At 34.8% G+C, this 27,283-nt stretch overlaps 3 protein-coding genes across 4 annotated transcripts in view; 2 read left to right on the top strand and 1 right to left on the bottom strand.

Annotated features, from left to right (window-relative positions):
• Positions 1-779: 779 nt before the first annotated feature.
• The window catches only part of LOC102621644 (cytochrome b-c1 complex subunit 6-1, mitochondrial), a 45,633-nt gene continuing 19,129 nt past the window's right edge, over positions 780-27,283 (top strand). The window contains exon 1 of the mRNA XM_052440482.1: positions 780-791. The gene's annotated coding sequence lies outside the window, so the exon portion shown is untranslated. The remainder of the gene's footprint in view (positions 792-27,283) is intronic.
• Positions 18,308-19,893, top strand: LOC102622644 (uncharacterized). Its single transcript, XM_006493239.4, has one exon. The coding sequence runs from the start codon at positions 18,389-18,391 to the stop codon at positions 19,703-19,705; it is 1,317 nt and encodes a 438-aa protein (XP_006493302.2). The 5' UTR covers positions 18,308-18,388; the 3' UTR covers positions 19,706-19,893.
• LOC102622338 (actin-101) lies at positions 22,787-26,079 on the bottom strand. 2 transcript variants are annotated; one of them, XM_006493238.3, is made up of 5 exons: positions 25,916-26,079; positions 25,109-25,179; positions 24,599-24,992; positions 23,405-24,018; positions 22,787-23,274 (listed from the first exon to the last, which is right to left on the bottom strand). In XM_006493238.3, exons 2-5 carry the CDS (start codon positions 25,166-25,168, stop codon positions 23,209-23,211), a joined length of 1,134 nt encoding a protein of 377 aa, XP_006493301.1. In that variant the 5' UTR covers positions 25,169-25,179; positions 25,916-26,079; the 3' UTR covers positions 22,787-23,208. The 2 variants fall into 2 exon arrangements, with proteins under 2 accessions (XP_006493301.1, XP_024949214.1); XM_025093446.2 differs by lacking the exon at positions 25,916-26,079 and adding an exon at positions 25,828-25,849.

Raw genomic sequence — 27,283 nt, 5'->3', positions numbered from 1 at the left:
TTTGAGACCAAAAGGCATAACCGTCCATTGGTAATGGGCATCAGGGATGCAGAAGGCAGTTTTGTGACGGTCAACTGGTGAAATACGAAGTTGCCAAAAACCAGCTTTTAAATCAAACTTAGAGAAGATACGAGCCCCTTGAAGATGGACAAGCAGGGTCTGGATTTTTGGAAGGGGAAATTTATCATCTTTAAGAAAAGAATTGAGTGGCTGGTAATCAATTACTAATCTCTTTTTCCCACGAACTAATTCAGATCGTTTTTCAACATAAAAGGCTTGACAAGCCCAATCTAAATCAGTAGACTCAATAAGACCTTGTCGGAGTAACTGAGAGCATTCTTGCTTGGCAAGTAAGAGGTCTGAAGGAGACATACCCAGGTGTGATGCTTTTGTGGGGTTTATGTCTTCATTGAGTTTGAAGGGAAGGTGAATGAAGAATTGTTCATTTTTCCAAAGAGGTGAAGGATGGTGGAATTGTGAGTGGTTTTCTGGACAGAACTCTAAGAGCTTTTGTGAGATATGATTGTATGGAGAGGGTGTGTCGGAAAGGGCATACAGACGGAGAGTGTCTATATAGGGCAAGAACATTTGTTTGTAGCGAACTCCAGAACTGGTAAGGAAAAGATTTTTAACCAAATGAAGTATGTCAAAACCGATGAGTAAATCTTTATCTGGAAGTTTGGAGGCTACAATCTTTTTCCAAATTATACAATTCGGAAAGAATTGAATATCAATGGGTTTTTTGGTAATCAAAGTTGTTTCAAAGGTCTTACCATTAACTGCCCTGAAAGGTTTAGAATGAGATTCCCAACAGTCTGATGGAAGAATAGAAGGATCAACCATACTGGTATCCGCACCAGTGTCAATAAACCCAATAACAGGAATAGGTTTATGGAATTTGGAAGGAAGGATGGACATCTTGAGAGAAGGTCTTGGAATAGTAGAAACATGGTGAACAGTTTGAACTGTAGAGATGACGGAAATATCTTCAGAATCTGAAGATTCTGCAATTAGAAAGGCAGTCTGATCATCTTGGGTTGACTGTTCTGAAAAATTTGATTCGACATCGTCATTCTCAGATAACAAAGAAGAATGTTGAAGATGTTGTATAAGACGAACAGCTTTGGCTGGTTTGTGTGGACAATTGCGGGCAAAGTGACCGCGTTTCTTGCAAATGAAACAACGGTTGGATTTTTTCTTCCGGTACTGAGAAACATCTTTCTTTTTGAAATACCGAAAAGGTTTTTTGGAGGATGACTTTCTGTGGAAGTGTTTCCGGAAATATTTTTTCTTGGTGGTTGGACAAGCACATTTCTTTTTATCCTTACACTCGATTCTGAGATAAGGTTTTTTACAAGCTTCAGAGAAGGGTTTCTTGTCTTCCATGAGATCTTTGAAGAATTCTTTTTGTTCACAGATCTTATCAAGAGATAGCATGGCCATTTGAAAAATCTTTCCCAGAGAGATATCAACTATGCTTAGATTTGTGGCTGTGAGTTTTCTTTGAAGATCGGGTTGTAACTCAGGGGGAAGAGAGGCAATGAAGACATGTTTAAGAGATGGCTCATTGAACCCAATTAGCTTGTAGAATAGAATACTCATTCTTTTGTAATGAGCATCCAGAAGATGTCTTTTAAGAGAACAACATTTCATCTGATGGTATTATTTTCTGTCTGCTTCAGTGGAAGCAGTTTTTTCACTGATGAATTGCTCATGAATAATATTGAGGGCTGTACCAACCGGGGATTCCATGAATTGGAGTTGTCTGTATTCCTCTAAGCTTTCGAGCCAGTCTCGTAAAAGAACCCATGGAGCGGGCCATGAATTCACGAAGAACGGCTTGAGGTTGAGCATTAGGCTTGGTACCTTGGACATCAATCCAAGCAGTAAATTCTTGAAGTCTTGCAGCCCATTTGTGACGGGGAATGTCATCAAATGTAAACCAAGATGCTGAAGATGGTTTTGTTGAGTGTTCATGAACTGGTGGTGGTATGGGTTCTGTTTGAGATGCTTGGTCAGAAGGATTGTCATCAACAATGGGTGTTGAAGTAGAGGCACTTGGATCTGCAGTTTCAGTGGCCATTAATATGCCTGTAATGTCAGCATATTCAGAGTCGGAGTCAGTGGAGGCATTTGATGAGTCATAAGAGGAGGATGAACATGAATTGTGTGTTTCAGGCTCAGAAGAGTCGGAGGAATCTAAAGATTGGGTCTGGACAGTATGATAATGATACTGATCTATTGGGCCTTTATCTTTTTTAAGAGGCTTAGGACGGTCTTGTGGTGATTCTTCTGGAGGGATTGTAGATGTAGAAGAAGAGGAAGTGGCCTTGGGACGTGGTTCAGAGATTTTAACTTTAGATCGTGCCTTTTTGGGTGAAGATGGTTGAGGAGTCGGTTAAAGGTGGGAGAAACCAAAAAACTGATTATAAACAGGTTGTTGAGGCCGGGATGGTGTGTAGAAAGGTGAGTAAGTGTCAAAAAATGGAGGAGATACGGGTGTAGGTTGTGATTGAGTAAAAAGGGAAGGTCGAGTCTTTTCAGCATCAATCCTGGACAATTCACCTTTGAGTTTTCTGATTTCAGCTTCTTTTTTGTTAAACTCTGGACCCCATATATGATTGTTGATCATCCGTCTGAGATCGGCATCTAGCTCAGAGATCCGGTCTTGGAGATGTATATACATCTGATCTAAACGACTGCTGATCGAATCAACTTTAGTTTCAGTCTGGGAGACTTGAGTGGCAACACGGTCAATTTTCTTACCGAGTTGTTGGAGAGTATGATTTTGAGCATTGGCATTTTTGGTTTGCCAATTCAAAACAGCTTCATACTATTTTGGTTCTTTAGGTTGCCCAGAGGCTGTAATTGGAGATTGGACAAAAGGTTTTGAGGTGACACGGGTTTGTGTATCTGTCTGTTTTTCAAGTGGAGGAAAGGATTCTTCATAGGAGTGACTTGAAAACATAAGGCAAGATTTGATTGGATGGAGAGGAGGTTTGGGATCTGGTGGAGGATGTGGAGGAAGAGATTTGCAAGAGGATGGTAGATAAGAAGATTTTTTCTTTTTCTTTTTCTTTCTCCGCATAATTTCCAATTCTTCGTCAATATCCGTATCATCCAGGCAAGGACAATCCAGATTGCACATATGGGCTTCAGGAACATCCCATAGAAAATGACCCTTCGGAGGAAAAACCATGAATAGGAAGTTTCTTTTCTTGACCAGTTTGAACTGCTGTGATCATAGCAGTATAGGAAAGTTGTGGACTGTTTGAAACAGGCTCGGTGTCAGGAGTTTGAAAAGACAGTTTGATTTGACCATTTGGTCGTCTGTCAAACGTGGCTTCTGTGGTTTGTACTGGTTCTGAATTTTGGTGGAAATGCTCATAGTTGGTTAGCCATTCAAGAGGCATGAGCTTGAGCGAGTCTTGTTTCTGGATTTGTTTGGGGATTTGGATAATGGTTGGAATTATGTCTGTGTCTGCCAAGATCATCAAGGCATCAGAAGTTGTGTATGGTGTAGGAAGATCGAGGGCATGATTCTGTAATCGATAGACTATTTGATGATGGAGGGTTGCAATCTTTGATGTGGGTGTTTGTTCTGCTCCTTGGAGCTGGATCTGGAATTTAAGGGTTGTTGGAAGGTTGGGATCCTCAAGAGAGAGGTTGAAATTGGGGTAAAAGGTTAATAAGACACTGCCAGCATGAAGGGTTGTCAGAACGGTGCCTACAACAGCGTGTTGGTACTCCTTGAACCTGGTATCTAGGAGAGCAATTCTAGCTGTAACAAGTAAGCCTTTTCGACCATAAAGAGTGAGAATTAATCGTACACCACCAAGATGGAGGTGTGTGTAGCCTTCTCGTTTCCAGTTGGCAACGAGATCTGAAGGTATTTCCATAGTGACATATTGTTCACTCTGTGAGGCTTGTAGAGCACACTGGTCCAGTCTAGAAGACTGGATATACTCTTTTGGGAGTGGTCTTTTAGTGGAGATGAGGGTCCGAATACTTCTAGTGAAAGAAGTTTTCTGTTTGTAGAGATTGTAAGGACTCATGATGGGAAACTGGGACTCATTGATTTGAGCAGATTCTGGAATATAAGAATATTCAACAAGATTCTCAATTTTGGAGGTTATGTGTTTAGAGCATGATTTGGGAAGAGAGAGAGTAGAAGAAAGAGAAATATGAGATGAAGAGGATGTAGAAGTTGAAGATGTGTTTGTTTCCATGGTTGATGAATCTTCTTCTAGGAGATCAAATAAGATTATTCAAATTACTAATGATACCACCTCAACATGAAGTGTGGCTCTGATACCACAATTCCAAGGCCTTCTCTCAAGATGTCCATCCTTCCTTCCAAATTCCATAAACCTATTCCTGTTATTGGGTTTCTTGACACTGGTGCGGATACCAGTATGATTGATCCTTCTGTTCTTCCATCAGACAATTGGGAACCTCATTCTAAAGTTTTCCGAACAGTTAATGGGGAGACCTTTGAAACAACTTTGATTACCAAAAAACCCATTGGTATTCAATTCTTTCCGAATTGTATAATTTGGAAAAAGATTGTAGCCTCCAAACTTCCAGATAAAGATTTACTCATCGGTTTTGACATTCTTCATTTGGTTAAAAACCTTTTCCTTACCAGTTCTGGAGTTCACTACAAACAAATGTTCTTGCCCTATACAGACACTCTCCGTCTGTATGCCCTTTCCGACACACCCTCTCTATACAATCATATCTCACAAAAGCTCTTAGAGTTCTGTCCAGAAAACCACTCACAATTCCACCATCCTTCACCTCTTTGGAAAAATGAACAATTCTTCATTCACCTTCCCTTCAAACTCAATGAAGACATAAACCCCACAAAAGCATCACACCCGGGTATGTCTCTTTCAGACCTCTTACTTGCCAAGCAAGAATGCTCTCAGTTACTCCAACAAGGTCTTATTGAGTCTACTGATTCAGATTGGGCTTGTCAAGCCTTTTATGTTGAAAAACGATCTGAATTAGTTCGTGGAAAAAAGAGATTAGTAATTGATTACCAGCCACTCAATTCTTTTCTTAAAGATGATAAATTTCCCCTTCCAAAAATCCAGACCCTGTTTGTCCATCTTCAAGGGGCTCGTATCTTCTCTAAGTTTGATTTAAAAGCTGGTTTTTGGCAACTTCGTATTTCACCAGTTGACCGTCACAAAACTGCCTTCTGCATCCCTGATGCCCATTACCAATGGACGGTTATGCCTTTTGGTCTCAAAGTCGCTCCCTCCTTATTTCAAAAAGCCATGACCAAAATCTTTAGTCCTATTCTCCATCATGCATTGGTCTACATTGATGATATCTTGTTATTTTCTTCTAACCATGAGAGCCACTAGAAGCTCCTTTTGGATTTCTTTCACATTGTGCAGGCACATGGCATCATGCTTTCCGAAAAGAAAAGTAGCATAGGAAAAGAATCAATTGACTTTCTTAGCATGGTGATTAAAGACGGCCAGTATCAGCCTGGTCCCCATATTGCAATCGAATTACTCAAGTTTCCGGACACACATCTCAATCAGATACAACAATTCCTCGAGATTGTTAATTATGTCTGTGATTTTATCCCAAAAGTTGCAATCCACACCAGCCAGCTGTCACGCATGCTCAAGAAACAGTGCCCTCCATAGGGCCCTGCTCAGACAGAAGCTGTCAAGCAGCTAAAGGTGATAGCACAATCACCTCCTCCACTCCGAATTCCCACAAGTGGACAACGCATCCTCCAGATTGATGCCAGCGATGATTATTGGAGTGCCATTCTCCTTGAAGACATCAATGGCATGCGTCATTTCTGTGCACATGCAAGCGGACAATTCAAAAACTCTGAAAAGAACTACCATGTGATCTACAAAGAGATTTTGGCAGTCAAATATGGAATTAAGAAATTTGAATTCCATCTCATCAGCCACAAATTCCTCATCAACATGGATAACTCTTCTTTTCCCCGCATCTTTGACTTCAAGAACAAATTGCTACCTGACAAGCAATTACTCAGCCTCAAAACCTGGTTTGCTAAGTATGATTTCACTGTTCAACACATAAAAGGCAACCAAAACCTCATTCCAAACTTCCTCACCCGTCCAGCTATAAATAAACCCGCACTCATTTCCTTAATTCAAACCATTCCAGTTATAGCCATGAATCGCCAACTTCCTTTCAAAGCTCTCAACCAAAGAAATTTCCCCAGGAACATCTCTTTCCAATCAGCTTACCAACTTCAAGAGTTTGCAAAGAAATTCCTTTACAGGTTTTTCTTTAATGTTCAGACCAAAAAACCTTACCGCTTTCCTAATCTTTGCATGAAGCACCTGTTTCTCACAGGCCTCACTTTGTCCTCTTTGTCCATCTCTGAAGATGAGCTTTGGTATATGTGGTGTCTCACCACCTTGTATGCTACAAAGCTAATTTTTCCCATCAAACCAGTCTTAACTCACCTTACCACTCCAGAGTTCTCACCAGATCTTCTCTGGACTCTCTTTGAATGGTATTCCCCCCTCACTTGGTGGCGCCAGCAACTCCAACATTTGTCTACCTTTCATGGATTAGACAAAATGTCAGCACAAGAAGCTAACATGTGGACTACAGCCTTCATTGTTCACAAGCCTTATTTTCAGCGTCCAGAAACACGGGACTACTGGACACAGGACATGGCATATGAATGGAGAACTTACCCTCATCCTTATACCTTCATCCATGATACATCGGTCACCTCCGTTCTCAAAGCCTATCTCATGGAACTTAACAATGTTCCTCCACCTGCCACAGATATTCACCACACCTCCATTGGACCATCACACACCCTTGAAATAATTCCAAAAATACAAGGCTGTACTCCAGGTTCAAGTTCAAGTCCTCACGGAATCCTTGTCATGGAACAACGTCCTGACTATACTAATGTCTTATTCCAAGATGCTCAAGAGCCATGGGAAGACTTTCAGTCTCTTCTCCATACTGACACTCCCCGTTATACTGTCACAAACCCATACTCTCCTGCTGCATCTACCTCACAGCACATGTCTGAAGTTGATGAAGAAAAGTATCAGCAAGCTGAGGCGTATCTCGACTAGAGGCAGAGGCGTCGGCACAAGCGCCAATATGAAAAAGACACAGGCGACATGTCACCATCTCGTTATCCCTCCACTCCATGACAACGCCTTATCTTTGTCGCACGAGTTTTGATAGCACAACCCATGTGACTCCCGTTTGTCTTTTGCTTTACTTTTGTTAAAGTCCTTGTCGGCATGCTTTACTTTTGCTAAAGTCCTTGTCGGTATGCTTTACTTTTGTTAAAATCCTTGTCGGTGTGCTTTACTTTTGTTAAAGTCCTTGTAAGTATGCTTTCCCTTTTGTCAAAGTCCTTATTGGCATGTTTTGCTGTCAAAAAAGGTGTGCTATGTGATATGATCATTCGAGAGGTCCTGTTCTCAATGATCGTCTATATAAGGCACCTTTGGTCTCAGTTGTAGGGGAGCCAATCTGAAATAAAAAAAGCTTAAGTTTTATACATCATGTTTCCCTAAACCTCTCTCTCTCTTCTAGGAATTGAAGAAATTATTTGAATTAATAATGGTACGCTCACCTCAAAATTTCTAAACTGAGTATGCTCTGCACTTGCCTCAAGCCTGAGGATCCCGTGCATCAGAAAGGTCCTGTTTATCCTCCAAAACCGATTTTTCTAAAATGAAAGTGTTTTCTCACAACGTTCACCCTCTTTGAAGGTTTTCGGGTGGTATCGTGAAAAAATTGTTTTCAAAAATGAATTTCGGATTTGGTATTAACTGGATAAGTGTATATCGGCTGGAAACCAAAGTGTGCGGACTACTGGTCCAAAGGAGATTTAAATATCTTGGCTTGCCAAGGATCTCATCACTCTGGTGTAACAACGCCACGCACATTGATTTTGACTGATAATTTGACTATTGTGTTAGCTTGTGCTTGTTGAATATTATTACTTTCTTGACTAAATTCTCTACTGCTATAACCTATTGGATTTAGGTGTGGAATTTCTCCTTTTAATTCTGCTAACGATTCAATTACTATTTTTTCTGAACTCATTCACTAACAATTATTTTTATAGCGTCTAGTTGAACTTGTAAATCACGTTGTGTAAATTTAATGTTTTCTATTTCTAATTTTAAACTTTCTACAATATGTTTAATTTCTAATCCTACTGGATTAGGTGTTTTTATGTCTAATAATTGAATTAATTCTACTATTTCTTTCTTGCTCAAGAATCTTTTAACTTGACTATTAAATTCTGTTAATAATTCTTTGATATAATCTAGATTTCTTCTTAATGTATTTATATTACTTGTCTCAAAGAATTTGCCTAGTCCTAATACTAACTCTTTTAGCCTTTCTATGTTGACTTCTAAATGTTGTCCTGAATTAATTAATAAATCTACTATGAAGTTTTGTTGACTATTACTAGTGTCTGGAATATGTTTATACTAGTTTTCTAAGTGTTCGATGTTACAACTAACTTTTATTCTTTCTGTCAAATTTAATTTTTGCTTTTTATGATGACTAATTTGTAAGTCTAAATAGTCTAATCGCTGAAAATTCATAAACTAATTTACTAAATCTTCTAATCTATTCCTAATTTTTAATGCTAACGTCTCATATTTTTCTAATAATCTATTCTGTTTATTTATATTATAATATTGCAAATTATGTCTTCTAAAATTAAATGCTGGTAAATTTGTAAATGTGTAATGTTTAATATTTATTCTTCTTTCTATTCTAGGTGGTAAAGGAGATGTGTAATCTACTGTCAGCTTTAAATTGCCTAACCTTTCTTCTATTAAATACTTGTTCAATATTTATTCTGTTTAATTCTATTTCTACAATTTCTAAAGTGCTTTCTAAAATTTCTACGTAGGGGTTATTTTCTATCCAACTATCAGAATCTTTTTCTAGTACAGCAAAAGGATTTTTATAATAACTATCAAGAGTTTGGTCAAAATTAGCAATCGTGGAAAAATATCATATAACAAATGAAGTCTACCTTGTAACTACTCGTATAAAAAATATTTAAAACAAGAACAAAAGAGGTGCTCTGATACCAAAGAGAAGGAAAGAGAAAACAGATGACGGGTTCTGTCCAGGGGAAACTTGTAAGTGGCTTGTTATACCAGCAGTGCAAACTGATCTAGTCCCCATTCGGGTTGACCATCAGAATATACGTCACTGGTTTCCTGCCTATACACAAAGTATTTCCCAAAAAAGTTTTATGAAAATTGCAGAAGCTGCTTTGCCAAAAACTGGCCTTTCAAGTTCAAAACACCTTCAACTCCTTATCAATGCCCTAAAACGTCTTTTCAACACATCAACGGCTAAACAAGCCAATGGAGATCGTGTTTAAAAAGAAGCTTTCAGAAAATCAGCAGGAATTTTTATTAAGTTCTTATTATTTTTGTTAAAAACTTTCCCTCTAAAAACTCATTGCTTCTGAATGATAACAAGGACTGCCTTTTGTTAATGCTTTAAATATAATTTATACTTTTGTTAACTTGGCGAGACTTCTAAACCTGAAAGCTAAATAAAATAAAAAGTAAAACTACTTACTTGCTTGCTTGCTAGTTGCTGTCTAAAGAAATTGCAAAGTGTTTATGAAAAGAAAATTTTATTGATATTGATTTTGAGTACAAGTTGAGTGCTTGCTTGTTCGTGCATACACTATTTTTCACATGTATGCTCTTTACATTGACTTAAGACTCTTTAAACGCAAGACTCTGGTTAAGACTTTGGACCATTATTGACATTGATTACAAAAGACAAAAGTAGAAAATGACTCTTTACATGTGGCGAAAAGCCAATGATTAATTTAAAAAGTACAAACTGGCTAACTAGTACCTTTATAGTGACTCACTATCTATAAACAGTAACTGGCTACTATTTTAAGTGATGACTCATTGTCGGTAAGAAAAGACAAAATAAAAAAGGTGTTTTTACAGTTTTTCCTTTATTGAGTAGCAAGTAAAGGTTATTTGTAAAACCACGTGACTTTGTCTATTTTATCTTTACACTGACTCTGACTACTTTGTTTTTAGTGGTGTCCCCTATCAGTCCATCATTTCTTCAATTGCTTCAGCTATGTCCTCATCCAAAGACTGATGACTCATAGCTTCTGATTCATGTCCTAATAATGGCGTGTCATTTATTTCATCTAGTGCCTCCAAATACTCTTCACGTTTATGTAGATTATCAACTTTAATTTGTAGTGAAGGAATGAGTAACTCCTCACGAACAAGATGCTTTTGGGCTATGATTGTGTAGTGCTCTGCTTGTACGATGATCCTGTCATGAGTATATAACCATTCATAGAAGGCTGTTATTTCATGAGTTAGTCGATATAAATCCTTTGCAAAGAAATTGGGCTTGTCATGATAAAATCTTCTTTTGTACCTCTTGGCTCCTTCACAAATAAAAATGACACGGTAGGCTGGTAATATGACACCGGTCTGTGCCATAACTTCACAATGATTACAAAATTGTATGGAAGATGATGATGATGATGATGATGATGCACTGTCTAAAGGATTATATAACTGTCTAGATGATGATGCTGATGCATTGTTTAAAGGATTTATTAACTGACTAACATGATAATTTGGTCCTATTTCATGTCTAGCATATTCTATTGGGGTAAAAGCTTGTTTAGTCCCTATATTATGAGGTTAGTGTCCATTTAGTCCCTGTATTTTTAAAAACATCTCAAAACGTCCCTGCTACTAAATATTGACACTTATGCCATTATTTTTTATTATTTTTAACTTGCTTTTACAATATTACATTTTTACAATAATGTTTCTTTTTTGGATATTAATAAAAAATTAAATTATCAAATTAAACTCAAAAATAAAATAAAAACAAAAAATATATATATTAATTTTTGTGGTAGCTCACGTATGTCTAAAAAATTAATATCGTAAAAAATTACATTATCAATTTTTTTAGAAAAATTAATATTTTAACTCAAGAGTGTGTTCCACAAAAATTAATATATATATATATATATATATATATATATTTGTGTTAAACTGGTAATTTATTTTTTTCTTTTTAATAATGTCTAAAAAAATTATTATAATAGGGTTATTTTTTCTTTTTAATAATGTCTAAAAAATTATTATAATAGGGCAACATTATAAAAATAAGTTAAAAGGATGGTAGGGATGGTTTGAGGTATTTTTAAAAATATAGGGACTAAACGGACACTAACTTCAAAATATAAGGACTAAACGAGCTTTTACCTTATTCTATTGCTTCATGAAATGTGTAAAAACCTTTAACATATGGATAATTGATCATCAAATCAATTACCTGTTTCCACTGACTATAAATTCCTAGTTGTCTACCTCTAACTAATACGAAAAATGCAAAAGGTTTACTGTCTATATGTTCATTAATTTGTCTAAAATAATGCATGAGTGCATTGGCTACTTTTAGTTTATCTTGTGGGTTATTAACACACCACAAATTATCTAAAATGCATTGTTGGCTGTCTAATAACTGAAATTTGCTTTTAAAACTTAAATTTATTCCTGATGGGAACTGTCTATTGGTAATGCTAAGGGTTTGAGATTTTTAACTATTCGTTTAAGTTTTTGAATTAACTTTATATCTTCACTATTAAAGTATTTTTGTCCATTTTTACTTAATTTATTATATAAGGGTCTTATTAATGTACTGAGATTTGGTATAAATTTTCTACTATAATTTAATAATCCTAAAAAAAATTGCAATTCTTTTGTGTCTTCTATTTTATTTGGAAATTCTAATATTTTACTGACTATATGCGGTTGTAGTTCTATTGTTCCTCTGTCTATTGTTAATCCTAAAAGGTCTATTTTTTGTTTTAACAATTCTATTTTCTTTTTAGAAATGACTATATTATTATTTTTAAAACAATCTAGAATTTTATGTAAATGGGTAATATGCATAAATTTATTCTGACTAAAAACTAAAATGTCATCTATATAAACTATACAAAATTTTGCATAAGGTTTTAATATTCTATTCATTCTAGCTTGAAATACTTGTGGGGCGTTTTTAAGTCCAAACAGCATAACTAACCACTTGAAATGTCCTTCTGAACAACTAAAATATTAGCTATTGTCTAAAGTATTATCATTTAATCTTTTATAGTTAATTACCATTCTACTTTTTCCTCGTTTTTGTTCACTATGGTCATTTACAATAAATGCAGGGCTCCTATGTCTACTCGTACTATTTCTAATTACTTTTAAAGCCATGCAAAATATTTGCTTCCTTTAATTGCCATGCACATGCCGCCCACTTTGCCAATTTCCTTTTTCTTCAATTTGATTTCCATAATTTAATCCAATGCACGCAATCTTTTTAAATTGGTCAAGTAAATCCATGCACATTAAACAAGTTTCCATTTTATGCATGCTTGTTCCCAAAGTCTTTATTAATCTCTATGAAATCCTATATGCTTCCAAATGTGCATCAATTAATTAATTGGCTTAAAAAAAATCTTCAGTTATTTCCTTTCGTAATTCCTTCAAGCAGATTTCTTCTTAAATGTTCCGATTTAATTTCTCTTTAATCCCATAATATATCTAAAATAAAAAAATAAAATAAAAAACTAAGATAAAAACTAACACAATAAAAATATAATTTACTGAATTAAAACTTAACTAAAATAACTAGAATTTTTAAGACCAAAACAAGAAAGAGATGGAGAAATTAATAGCAAAATATACGAAAAATATGCACTTATCAAATTCCCCCACACTTACCCTTTGCTCATCCTCGAGCAAACCTAGAACAAAAATAAAATGAAAAGGAAATCTAAACTAGTCCACTTTCGTAGGAAGTCAAGATTGCATTTAGCGTATGCAACAAGCCTTTAAACCCGTAGGCGGCCCTAGTGGACGAGTTATAGTCTCGTGAGGGCTTTAGTGATGATACCCACAAACATCATTGTAATTTTTTTTAATAGCGAAAAAAGAACAAAAGAATTTAAAATAAAACTAGCCTCAAAGATTGCATAAGTCATATAGCTCAAAGAAAATTTCAAATATTATCGAAGTTCTAACTTTAATTCAATAGTCAATCCCATCTCTCTTTTGATTCTCATAGTGTGTGTGTGAATCAAATCTATCAAAATCCATTCCCAAAATCTTCAATATCAACAGCCTTTGCCTTGAACAAAGAAAAGAGTAGGTCAAACTAATTTTATCATCTTGATCTCTAATTTTTTTTTTCATAGGCATTTTCGTGTATTTTCTTTTGATTTTTTTTCATAATCAGGAGCTTTCACTCTACCCCTTAAGGTAGCCTTCTTCTCATGGTAGATTATCTTCTACATACTGGTGGTACATAGGTTTAAATTACTCAAGGATAGCTTCACTCTTAAGGGTTATAGGTATCTATTTCTTACTATGGTACCTGTGTAGACTACATTGTATTATGGAGATAAGAATCAAGACAAACAGTCATTTACTCAATCTAAAATTCTCAACTCAGGCTGCATCAACGTCAAATTCTAAGTCAAAACTATGACAGTTGTAAGGAATAAATAAATAAATAAAGTAAGGATCCAACCAGCCAAAACCTCCCACAGAATTGGTTCATTTCCATGTTTTTGGAGGCTTCTAGTCCATATAAATATTTCCTTTCTTTTTGTTGTTTCTTATCACATCATAAAAAAAATATAGAAAAAACGTGGATTTAATAAATGGACATTTCTTACAAACTCTTTTATACCAAACTTGCTAAGGTTCCTCTAAACAGCTGCCATTTTTCCAAGATCCCCAGCGACCTAGATGCCAAAAGGAATTACAATGCCAGAGATTAATTAGACAAAAAAAAGCAATTGAAATCCACCTATACTATTAATTTGTTATAAAAAAAAATCAACCAAACATTCATCTGCGACAAAAACAGCTTAAAGAAATAAAATGATATAGCTCATAAGTTGCAATGATACGCAATAATGTCTACCACTACGACACATGCTTATTGCCTAAACACACATCAAATGATTTAATTCTTGCAGAAGAAAGAAAAAACTGTTGTGAATTTGCAGTAAAGTTTGCACCAATGGCCAGGGAGTATTTTGAGATACCTACAACTTTTGGTCTAACAATATCCACCAACCATCTAAAGATTAAGGTCTATGGAACAAATTATCTCCTTGAATGCAGATAAAAAAAAAATGAAAGCAAATTAAAAGAAAAGTTCCGATCGCCCAAAGTACAAAATAATCATTTTCTTAACATAAAATAATAAAAATAATATTTTCCATGATAAAAAAAAATTAATTATGAAACAGTGACAAACATTATGTACTCTACAAAAATGCCAATACACATATATGCAAAATATAGGCCAAACTTTTGTGAGATCCACTATCCCACCTTTTGAAAACCGCATATAGTTTAAGGAATATCGACTCAATGACCATAACAAAATATTGAATAAGCTAATATAATTACACAATTAATAAAGGGTGCCCAAAACAAAGATATATTGTATAAGAATATATTGTTTCTACTCTATCTATTGTGACAAACAAAGATATAAACTCTCTAGCCAATTGCTAGAACAGCTTTCCTTTTTAGGCAAAAGAAGACATATGGATACTGGATAGAATCTGCTTGAACAATAATTTTTTTATCTAAATTTTTCTTCTGAAGAATACATAAAAAAACATATAACATTGTTACCTTAAGACAGTTATCAATATTAGCATAAGCAAATAATTGGAAATCATCACACCAAAACTATGCAACAAAAGAAGAATAGAAAATGTACAAAATTAAATAATAATTTATATTTTCATGTCGGCTTACTAGTAAAATCAACGGGCCTATCCTGATAATCTTAGCAAAGATTACTATGCATTGTGAAAATTGTCCTGATTATCATTCCCCGCATAAGAGGGGCAACATATGAACTCATATTGATTACTCATAAGACTTGATCCAATTGATTATACTATAGTCCATTGTCAATAATTTCAAAAAGAAAAAAAACCAACAAATAGAACTCAAGGTGAGAAAATTAAAAAGTTAACATATATTACTCTTAACCTTTATACTACTAGGTGGAATTCCACCTATTTTATGTTGATGACTACATTGAAGTTTCAAGCAACATTTGGCAGGACGGTAGAAGTAGATAAACCTTATAACCCATACTTTCACGAAGAAGAAAATAATAATCAAAGGGTGGGCTTACCTGGACTTGAAGATTAGGAGGGTGCCGAACAAATCGTGGAATTCCACTATGTTGTTTTTTATCCTTTAGAGCGTGACTTCTAATCTTTGTTATGATATCATTAGCTTAATTAAGAGTTCATTTACTGCATTGGAAACAAGTAAAGATCCTTAGATGATTTCTATGGCTTTTAATATGATGGATAAATTTGATAAATATTAGGAGTCCATGGGAAAAATAAACAAAATGTTGATTGTTGCCTCCATTTTTTATCCATGGGCTAAAATACACTTTGCTCAACATATTTTTTAGATCATTTTTGCCAATGATAGTTCAAAGATTGAAGAAATGACCACAACAGTGAATGACTTGTTAAATGATCGTTATGATATAGATTATGCATTATACTCCACACCACCTTTGTATGGTAAGAGTATTCCTAGTGGCATTATGGTACAAGTTTTTCTCCACCTATTACAACTAAGGTTAGTTTCATGGAGGTTGCTAGTGATGATAACACTCTTCGAGTTTCATGAAGGTTACTTTTTCTCTTTGTTGAAAATTGGAAAAACAGACTAAAATGAGATAATTACAGAAAAATAATAATCTATTGCCCACAATAATTTGTAAAAAAATTGATAATAAACAAAAAAAAAGCTCAAAATTACCTTTGACTTGAATTAACCCAAATCAAACTTTAAGCCAAACTCGACCTAATCGATATATAATCCTAACCTAATCTGATCTGAACTCAACTTGTATTCTTTATCGGATCCGATCCAATTATATTTAGATTGGATCAAATTGGATTATAAGTCTAAATTAAGTTTGGATGACTTTTTTTTTCCAGACTAATTTACCCAAAACCCCAATTAAATTGATCTAAACCTGAATTTGCACATTCCCTAACCCCAACTTTCAAGAACAGTTCCTATGTTAATTATAAGCATAGATAGTCAACATCAAATTGATTGTTCAGCAAAAAAAAAAGTAAAATATAATAACAAAATGCTACCGCTAAAAAATCCAGAATGAACAAAACAAAGCATGCCCACTATTTGTAGCAACCAAAAATGCAACGAGAAATCCTCATTACCAACCACATTCATTTAAATACTATTAGATATGGGAGCGGTGACTTGAGGCATAGCTTGTGATGGATTTTTTAAAATTGTCTCTTTTTTCTTGTAATTAATGAATACCATTGGGAGATTTTGATAATTTCACTTTCATTTATTTTATTTTTTTAAATCCTAAATAAAATAAAATTATTTTAAGAAACAAAGTCTCACCTCTCACTAATGTGAGAAAATAAACCACATTTCTTTTGTGAGAAAAAAATTGTGTAGTATCCCATCACTTCGATTAAGGTGGTGGACAGTCTACTAGTACTTAGAGTAATGAATTTTAAGGTGAGATCATATATCAAAAAATTAGCGAGTTAGATTCACTATTCTGCCACATAGCATAATAATAGATTGTTCCACATAAGTTTTTCTCTCATTATTAGGTGTCTATTGTAATTTTTTATGGTATCTTTTCTTTCTATACTCATTATCGTCATTCTTCTTGAATGCTCTGACACAACATTTTTCATGACATAATAACTTTCTTATGATCTATTAGAATGCTTCTTCAAACATAGCAAAAAAAGCTATATAGGACTACCCCCACCACTTTAGCATTCTAATATATTAATTAAAAAAATCAAATTTATCATTTCATCATTAATTTGGTAACTGTCTTTATTTATTATTAAATGACATGTCATATGCCATATTATTTAGAATTCAAATAGCATTGATCTTTTTTTTTTTAAATGATAAATGTGGTCATGATTCTTTTATTCAATACATTTGAATTCAAAATAAATATGTTGAATTAAAAAAAAAATTGATTTGATTAATAAATGAGTCGAAATCACTGAACTAACTAAATAAATGAGCCAAATATAAGTTTGAGCTTTGATTTACTAACTAATTTAAGATTAGTTTAATAAAATTATTTATTTACTTTTTATAATTGTAAAATTCAAGTTGATAAAACTTGTAACTTAAAAGGTAAATTTGTAGTGAATTAGATAAAAGATGAAAAGAAAAGTTAAAATTATATATTATAAAAATATCCTTGTGCTCCTATATATTGTTAGTTTCCAAATTAAATTAAAAGGATTTCTCTCTAATGATGTATATATGTTTTTATAGCATTGATATTGGGGTTATTGTGAACCCTTAGATTTAAGTAATTTCCTTATCTTTTTAATCTTTAAAAGAAAATTATTCGTTTAATTATTTTTTAAAAGTTCATTGGAAAAAAATAATAATAATAATCTGGTGAAGATAATTTTATAAGTTGAAATATAATTCTTTTTTTACTTAATTTTTTTTCAATTTTTACTCATATGTTTATTTTTAAATGTCAACTATATGAATAGTTAATAGATTTTATTTTTGGATATTGTAATTTAAAAACTGAATACTAAATTAATCATGAGTGATGTATCAAGAAATTTAAAATAATCTATTAATGCATTTAGAACAAAATGATCAATGAATTGACATATGTGAACGAATTTATGCCTCTAATTTCTAATGCAAATATAATATTGCAGTATATTATTATAATTTATTTTGTCTATATTTGAATAGAGAAAATTAAAGGAGTTATGATTTGTTAGAATAGTATCACATAAAAAGTAAATATTTTTTGGGCTCTCTACCTTATTTAATTAGTAAAATATCTCAATCTAATTTTCTTTAATTGGTAAAATTCTTTTTACCCAATAAATTTTGATATTTTACTTAATTTTAATTAATTACTATGAATCGTTGGATCTCGTCTAATAGTTCACTTTTATTCTACTATTGATACTGAAATTTTAGACCAACAATATAGAGGGACTCAAAAGTAAAATTTAAGTTAAAAGGAATTAAAGGAATAAATTCATTTATTAACCGGGTCAAATCTTGATCCTGACATTATTATTCATTTATTTTAGAAAACCTTGAAAAATTATGGAGCGTGATGATATTAACCCATTACGAAGTCCCTAGTTTTGAGTATTAGACCTCAGCACCAGTGTCCAACCCCTGGCTTAAAAAACCCTAGAAATCAAAATTAAACTCTAGGAACTCGAGATTATCTGATATATCATTTGGTGATGGACTCCGTAGAGAAACTCGAGATCAGAACGAGACCCAAGCCGAAGCGTTTCGTTAAAAACCAAATCCCAGAATCAATCCTCAACAACGCGTCCCTCAACTCCGCTATCGCCCTCCTCCCGCATAACTACAGCTTCGAAATCCACAAATGCGTCTGGCGCATCCGCTCCACGCGAGCTAAGCGCGTGGCCCTCCAACTCCCCGAAGGCTTACTCATGTACTCCCTCATTCTCTCCGACATCTTCACGTCCTTCGCTGACGTCACCTACTGCTTCATCCTTGGTGACGTCACTTACGGCGCGTGTTGCGTCGACGACCTTTCCGCATCTGCTCTAAACGCCGATCTTTTAATTCACTACGGCCACAGTTGTTTAGTCCCCGTTGATTTTACGAGAATACCCTGCCTTTACGTCTTCGTCGAGATCAAAATTGACGTCAACCGTCTGATTGACACTATCAAAGTCAACTATAGTGATCCTGGGAAACTGATACTTGCAGGTACGATACAATTCGCGTCAGCAATCAGGGCCGCCAAGCCAGAACTTGAAAAACAAGGATTTAAGGTTATGATTCCGCAGTCGAAGCCGCTGTCCGCTGGAGAAGTACTTGGTTGTACAGCGCCGAAGATTCCAGCGCGTGAATCGGACTTCAATTTGGTTTTTATTGCGGATGGGAGGTTCCATTTAGAGGCGTTTATGATTTCCAATCCAGGGATTAAAACGTTTAGATATGATCCCTATTTAGGGAAACTGTTTCTGGAGGAGTATGATAATAAGGGGATGAGGGAGACGAGAAAACGAGCAATAGAAAAGGCAATGAAGGAGGCAAGGACTTGGGGAATTGTGTTGGGTACATTGGGAAGGCAAGGGAATCCGAGAATTTTGGAAAGGTTGCAGAAGAGAATGGAAAAGAAAGGGTTTGATTACGTTGTCATTATGATGTCGGAGATCAGTCCTGCAAGAGTGGCGTTGTTTGAAGACAGTGTGGATGCTTGGATTCAAATTGCTTGTCCGAGATTGTCCATTGATTGGGGAGATGCGTTTACAAAGCCACTTTTGACTCCTTTTGAGGCTGAAATTGCACTTGGAGTCATACCTGGGTGGTGGGAAAGGGACAAGGAGAGGGAGAGGGAGAGGGAGAGGGAGGAGAGTAAATCATGTGGTGGATGTGGAAATGAAGATAAAAATTGTGACGGAGATGGTGATTATCCTATGGATTATTATGCACAGGATGGTGGGGAATGGAATTCTTCTTATGTAAAGAAGAAGTTAATGTTTCGTCCTTCTGCTGCAATCAGTGCTTCGCATGAAATGTAATGCAAGGAGGTTACTTGTTCCATGTGAGAAGATTTAACTCTACTTATTCTTTTTTTTCCAATTGCTATCTGTCACTTAAGTAAATGCCACAATTTTGATGTACATGCACCTATTTCATAGCTTTTGTAGTATTGGTAGTTTCTCTATGATACGTCCAGTTTTAATGAAAGCTCTCTGATTTATATGCATATGCATCTTGAAAAAACGCATATTCTTGCTTTGATCAGTATATTGCGTCCAAGAATGGTCTATCTTCAATATCACCATTGTGTTGGAATAGGGCAAAAGACCTTACTGATCGTAGACAAGTTACATGCAAGTCCTTAAATTGGTAAGTCTTTATATGTCACTGCTGGCACTAACATTAAATGAATTTAATTAATTAAGGTGCATACTCTGTTGCCTGACATCAAGAAGCCTCTCTGTATCCATATATTTAGGCTTTGGACAATTCTAAAAATCTTAGATCCGTGATCAAAAGCTACAACATTTTTTCCAAGTATTTGTAGGATTCTGCATCATAGTTCATTTTTTCTCGTCTCACATGAATTTGATCACATCTTCATAATCAAAGAGGTGCATGTCAATGCAAGTATGCGTATTAGCTATTGCTACCATATTGTTTTGATCGATGGTGTTTACTTAAATTGTTAAGTTGAAATAGTACATAGACTATTTGTGAAATCTTGATTTGGCTCTTCTGGCTGATGGATCCAACAAGAAATTTCCCTAAGATTTTAAACGGTTAGTTTTAGCATTTCATGTTGTTTTTCTAGATTTGCCCCGTCTTGACTGCTAAATGCTCATAAAGTCGTATTCCTTTTCACATGCATATTCTAATACTTTTTCAAAATTACAATTGATGGTACATTTTGAAAAGCAAGGAAACATATTAGACCTTTGTAATCTTATGTTATAATACCATTGTTATTAGAGACTCGTGTATCACTCATTGCTTCTTTTGATTTGCCAAATGTCACCTACGCACTAGCTTGATAATGTCACTAAAAATGTTGACCAAAAGCATTAACATTATATTGGTGCGAGTTTAATGGTAGGAGCATAATTCCCGTAAAAAAATTTAAAAGCTCCTCTGGTTTCATCTTCATATTTTCCCCACAAATTCTTCTTGTGCATTAATCAAACTTATTCTACTAAGAGTAATACATATACAAGCTCATTCACATAAACTGACGGTGATGTGGCAATAACATAGAGTGTACTCATGTAATTGTTTTAGAATTTGTTTAATTAGACTGTATCTATACTTGTATTCTTTTCTCAATTGAGTAATTTTGATGTCTTGCATTGTTACCAAGTTATCTGTCAAACCCTTTAAGAGTAGAAATCCAACGAGTCTCATTCTCCATGGCAGGAGGAATATTGATTGATAGACCCGACATGAAGCAATATTAGACTAAGCTTTGGCAGTTCAAATGCCCAGAAAGATAAAAGATAGTGATAGCGAATTTATGGGTGTTGATGTTGCCCAATACGGTCCAATTTCAATAAAATACAGATTGAGTAGTTTTTCCGTAAGATTTCAGTCCAATCCAGTATTTGAATATTGAAAGAAGCAAAATCTGTAAATTTTTCACTCATATTAGTCATCAATCCACCAAGATGAGTCCAATAACAACTATTAATTAGACTACAACTGATTGTTTTACCCTAGGGACAACTGTTATTTTATCCGCAGATGTCAACGTCCTCGAATATTATTTTACCCTAGAGATGTCTATTATTTTACCATTATTATTATTCAAGGAACGTCGACATCTATTACACTTATTATTTTACCCTCACCAATATTCGATCCTCTATTATTTTACTCTAAGGATGTCTATTATTTTAATCTTACTAATAATATTTGATCCTTGAATATTATTTTACTCTAGGGACTTCAATCATTTTACCCTTACTAATATTTAAGGGGCGTCAACGCCTACTCCATTTACTATTCTACCTATTCGAGGGACGTCAACGTCTACTCCACTTATTATTTTACAGATTCTCACTAATATTCAAGGACGTTGACTAATATTATTTTACCTTAGGGATGCCTATTATTTTGCCCTCACTAATATTTGAGAAACACCAACGTCGTCGAATGTTATTTTAACCTAGGGATGTCTATTATTTTATCCTTACTAATATTCGAGAGATATCGATGTCTACTCCACTTATTATTTTACCTTCACTAATGTTCGAGAAACATCAACATCTACTCAACTCACATTTTCGAGGGATGTCAACGTCTACTCTACTTATTATTTTACCGTCACTAATATTGTAGGGACGAGGTCGACATATACTCGACTCACATTTTCGAAGGACGTCAACGTCTACTCCGCTTATTATTTTATCCTCACTAATCTTTTAGAGATGTCAACATCTACTCGATTCACATTTTCAAGGGATGTCGACATCTACTCCACATTATTTTACCCTCTAAGTCGACATTTACTCGACCACTTACACATTATTTTACCCTTCGAGGGACAACGTTGACATCTACTCGACTCCCATTTTTTAGGGACATCGACGTCTACTCCACTTATTATTTTACCTTCACTAATATTCGAGAGACGACATCGACGTTTACTAGACCACTGACACATATTATTTTACCCTTCGAGGGACGACGTCGACATTTGCTCGACTCACATTTTCGAGGGACGTCAACGTCTACTTCATTTATTATTTTACCCTCAATAATATTTGAGGCACGTCGAAACCTACTCGATTCACATTTCAAGGAAGGAATCAAGTTCTTATATTGCAATAGGGGGACTCGAACTCATGGTCACACAAATGTGCAAGCATGAGTTCTTTGGCCGAGTGGGTGATGAATCAAGTAATTAAAACCAATCAAATTGAACTCGTTCCATGAACTAGTTCAATACTAAATATGGGTGCCCAAACATCTGACTAGTGTGTCTGTCGTGCTAACAATCATGCAGAAAAAAATTGAAAAATCAAGCCAGAAACAGCAAATTGAAAAGACATTTAACTCACGATTTGAGCAGAGCTTTTCTCAAGCATTCATCTTTTAACTAAATAAAATCATTTGAATACCAGTTCACAAGCAAACCAGGAAGAAAGCTCTCAGCGAATAGACATCGAAAACAAAGTTATTCTTACAACAAAATATATGACTCAAAAACCCCAAAAGGGAGAAAATAAGAGAACAAAACTTTAACATTCTCTTCTAAGACAAGGCACCTAAAACTTTTTTGGCTAAGTGAAAAGTATAACTAGACCAAATAAAACAAGACCACTAATAAAAATACCAATACCAGCCACTCAATGCCAATAATAATTGGCTTCTAAAACCTAGTGAGATGGCTTATGGTATATATATTTCAAGCTCAAAACCCCTAGCATACACCATGATCTTTTTTCTCAATCAATAAAACAAAGCTTCATAAGTCAACCAAGCTGAACTCACATCTGATACAATACCGACTGATGAAGACTCACCATCAATGTGTTCACCCAACCTAAAAGCATTTTCTGTGTACAATAGCTGGACCAGATTCGTCATATTCACCCTTGGATATCCACATCTGCAGCAAGGGGCACAGAAATCAGCAAAGAAGCCCAATAACATTTGTTCAATTCATCACATCCTTACTAAACCTAATGTTGAAGAACAGCATAAAGCATACATTAAAAAGAAATTAACAAGTAGGGTACCTGTTGGAAGGTGCTGAGAGATGCTAGAATAGATCCACCAATCCAGACACTGTACTTTCTTTCGGGAGGAGCAACTACCTTGATCTTCATGCTACTAGGAGCAAGGGCAGTAATTTCCCTGCTCATCCGATCAGCAATTCCAGGAAACATAGTTGACCCACCACTAAGCACAATGTTTCCATACAGATCTTTCCTGATATCAACATCACACTTCATTATGGAATTGTAAGTGGTTTCATGAATTCCAGCTGCTTCCATTCCAATCAAAGATGGCTGGAAAAGTACTTCTGGGCAGCGGAACCTCTCAGCTCCAATTGTAATCACCTGCCCGTCAGGCAACTCATAACTCTTCTCAACTGCAGAGCTGCTTTTTGCAGCCTCCAACTCTTGCTCATAATCAAGGGCAACATACGCAAGTTTTTCCTTCATGTCACGGACAATTTCCCGCTCAGCAGTCGTGGTAAAAGAATACCCTCTCTCAGTGAGGATCTTCATCAAGGCGTCTGTTAGATCACGACCAGCAAGGTCCAACCGAAGGATGGCATGAGGGAGGGCATAGCCTTCATAAATGGGTACTGTGTGGCTCACACCATCACCAGAATCCAACACAATACCTATTCAAATAATCACACTTCTGGTGAATGCAAAAATCAAGAGATGAGTAATAAAGGTGAACAAATTAGCAATTTTCAATAACAATATAGGGAAAAAGAAGTTCAATCATCTGCCAAGTTTTCAGAACAAATGAAAGGTGAAGTTATTCCGTCCAATTGAACATCTTGCAACTTAGTCCCTTCGAGCTGGAATTATATTGGATAACTTAATTTCTTTTTGTGTTTATTCCACATTAAATACCACCTTTCCCTACTTTCTTATGGATCTCTCCAGTGAGGCATATAAAGCAATAAACTAAGAATTCACTGTCATTTCAACCTATAAAGGTTCTAGTAATCATTTAAAAGTTCATTCATTAAATCAATGACCTCCAAATATATTAGGTAGCTAATACTTTTCTTTTATTACTTCCTTGTGTTTCCTTTGTTTATTCTCCACCTTTCCCTATATCCTTATGCAGCTTTCTAGCGAGCCATAAAAAGCACTATGGACCAAGGATTCATAACTCTAATTTGAATTATATGAGATTTACTAATCACAGAATACTTGCAAGGCCAAAAATTTATAATGAATGCAAACCTGTTGTACGACCACTGGCATAAAGGGAAAGAACGGCCTGGATTGCAACATACATAGCAGGCACATTGAAGGTTTCAAACATGATCTGGGTCATTTTCTCTCTGTTGGCTTTGGGGTTGAGGGGTGCTTCGGTCAGAAGTACAGGGTGTTCCTCAGGGGCCACACGAAGCTCATTGTAGAAAGTGTGATGCCAAATCTTTTCCATGTCATCCCAATTGCTGACTATACCATGCTCAATTGGGTACTTCAAAGTTAGGATACCCCTTTTCGATTGGGCTTCATCACCTACGTAAGCATCCTTTTGACCCATCCCAACCATGACGCCTGTGTGACGAGGTCTGCCAACAATACTAGGGAAAACTGCCCTTGGAGCATCATCACCAGCAAAACCAGCCTGGAAATTATCACGACGCCGAAGAAATCAGCACTTGTCCCAGCAGAAAATTTGCTAAATTTTTCATCAGAGTAGATTGAACGAATGATATGAAACCAAACAGATAATATACTAACCTTGACCATTCCAGTTCCATTGTCACAGACAAGGGGTTGAATATCCTCAGCATCAGCCATCTTTTATGATTCTAGAAAAGAGAAATCATAGTAGGAGATGAGAAGGAAAAAATACTTAAAACAATCAAAAGAAATACAGATAAAACAAAATCTTTTCAAGTAGGACATGCTTAACTCAGTATGAAATTCACAGATAAATATGAACACCCCAGAAAAAATTAAAATCAACAATCCATTCGTCACATGATATAAATAGGTAAACAATCCATTTCTTGATTGTTACTTCTTCTGATAATTAACCAAACATGCCAAAGACTGATCATTTACCATTTGAATCTTGTTAAGCATGTTTAAATCCATATAATAATCACTGTAACTATTGGGGCAATAGCAATTTCAGATCAACGACACTTATCACAGATCCTACTATCACATTTTATTAAAAGCTGAACAATGCCAATAATTTTTAAAAAAGATGTTCGAGATCAAACAAATGATTTTTAGAGGCTCATATGACTGCAAAAACAAAAAGTAAAAAGGCCATTTGATTGCCAAAAATTCTCTAGTCCGACAGATTTCCAGAAACCAACCTGTGAGTCAGGCTGATTCAAAACCAAAATATTAACTGAAAGCAGAGATTAATCCAAACAAAGAAATATGCATGTATAGCAGCAGATCTACATCAGTAAAAAAAGGGGGGGAGGGGGGGTAGTTTCTACCTTTATTGAAACAAACAGAAATAACAAACAGTGGCTTCATATGAAAGATTTTGGAAAATTGGAGGACAGATAATAAAAAGGAACATACCTTTGATTAAGCAAAGGAAAAGCGTTTAATCTTCTAATCTGTGGAACGCAAGTAAAAGATTAACTTCAGCTAGCGGAAGCGGAGAAGCACTAAAGAATATATATTTAAGGGTCAAAATGTTTTTATATCACCAAGCCAAATGAAAACGAAATGCAAATGGAATTTAACTTGAGCTGTATTTGGTAGAAAAGAAAAGTGCTTACTTGCAAAAGAAAATAAAATGTGAAATCTTTACTTCTTTTTTCAATTTTTTATAATTGTTTTTAAATTTTTTTTTTCCAATTCGGAACCTACAAAGGATATACACTGCACCACAACTATCGACTTAAGTTTTTAGGCTAATCGAAAAGCACTTATCTTACCTATAGGATTAGACTTTAAGTGGTTCATTTGAACTGGATTGGATCCTTTTAGGATTAATTAATGTCACTCGATCATTATCAAATTGACTATATTTTTTTTTATTTACAAGTATCCTATCAGAGTGCCTTATACATCTAATAAATCCAAAGAAACTGAATTCCGAAAGAATGATCCTACGGGTCCAAAAAGAGAGCAAAGGTCTCGAGAGAACAATGTAGGCCACCAGAGACGTGACTGGGAAGCACAGCACGACTATCAACCGAAGCTTTTAGCCTATAGTTGCAATCTTTGCTCACATTTTCTTTGGCGTAAAAATAATAATAAAACTAGAGAAGGAAAGTTTTAGCCGCCCAAAGTGTAAAATCAATGCAACCGATATGGTCAAGTCTAATAATATGTGTTACGTACAAAATGTAATAAATCCACGTCAGCAGGGCGGCTAGAATGTGTGGGCGGTGGTTGGTTAAAAACGGTCATCCTGATTGCTGAGTGTTGCCGACCACATCCTACGAAGTCTATTTGTGTCTTCGTTTTCCAAGCAGGCAGTGTCTTTTTTTTTTTTTCGTCCATAATTTGGTATCATACATGCTCTTTACGCCTAGATACTAAATTTTAATATGTTCTCTCTTTTTTTAATTAATTATTTTTTGGTGACACATATTTTAATAATTTTTTTTAAATATTTCAACAGGTGATATTTTATTAACTTGTACCATTAATTTTAATAAGAATAGTAAATTAGTCACAAAATGATATTTTTGCCCCTACAATTAATTATAAAACATAATGTTCTGATTCTTACAACTAGTTACAAAATGATATTTTTACCCCTACAATTAGTTACAAAATGATGTTTCTACCTCTATTTACTTATTTTTAATTTTTTTAAATAGAAAAATATATTAAAAAATAAATCTAAATCAAATTAATAGGTTTTTTTGGTTAAATCAAACAATCTTTTAAAAAACAACTCTTGTTGAATCAAACTAATTTGTGAACATAAAG

The sequence above is a fragment of the Citrus sinensis genome, chromosome 5 (genome assembly GCF_022201045.2).
Source record: "Citrus sinensis cultivar Valencia sweet orange chromosome 5, DVS_A1.0, whole genome shotgun sequence".
Classification (NCBI taxonomy): Eukaryota; Viridiplantae; Streptophyta; class Magnoliopsida; order Sapindales; family Rutaceae; genus Citrus; species Citrus sinensis.
Note: the sequence above shows the minus strand (reverse complement) of the source record. Positions and strands in the feature narration are given on the sequence as shown.

What these genes read in the sequence shown, in the direction of transcription:
- LOC102622644 (XM_006493239.4), top strand. Translation starts at nt 18,389, where the DNA reads ATGGACTCCGTAGAGAAACTCGAGATCAGAACGAGACCCAAGCCGAAG.
- LOC102622338 (XM_006493238.3), bottom strand. Translation starts at nt 25,168, where the DNA reads ATGGCTGATGCTGAGGATATTCAACCCCTTGTCTGTGACAATGGAACT. An exon ending in TGCCAGTGGTCGTACAACAG is followed by an intron (nt 24,019 to 24,598) that starts GTTTGCATTCAT and finishes TTATTTGAATAG; the next exon opens with GTATTGTGTTGGATTCTGGT. An exon ending in CTCTCAGCACCTTCCAACAG is followed by an intron (nt 23,275 to 23,404) that starts GTACCCTACTTG and finishes CCCTTGCTGCAG; the next exon opens with ATGTGGATATCCAAGGGTGA.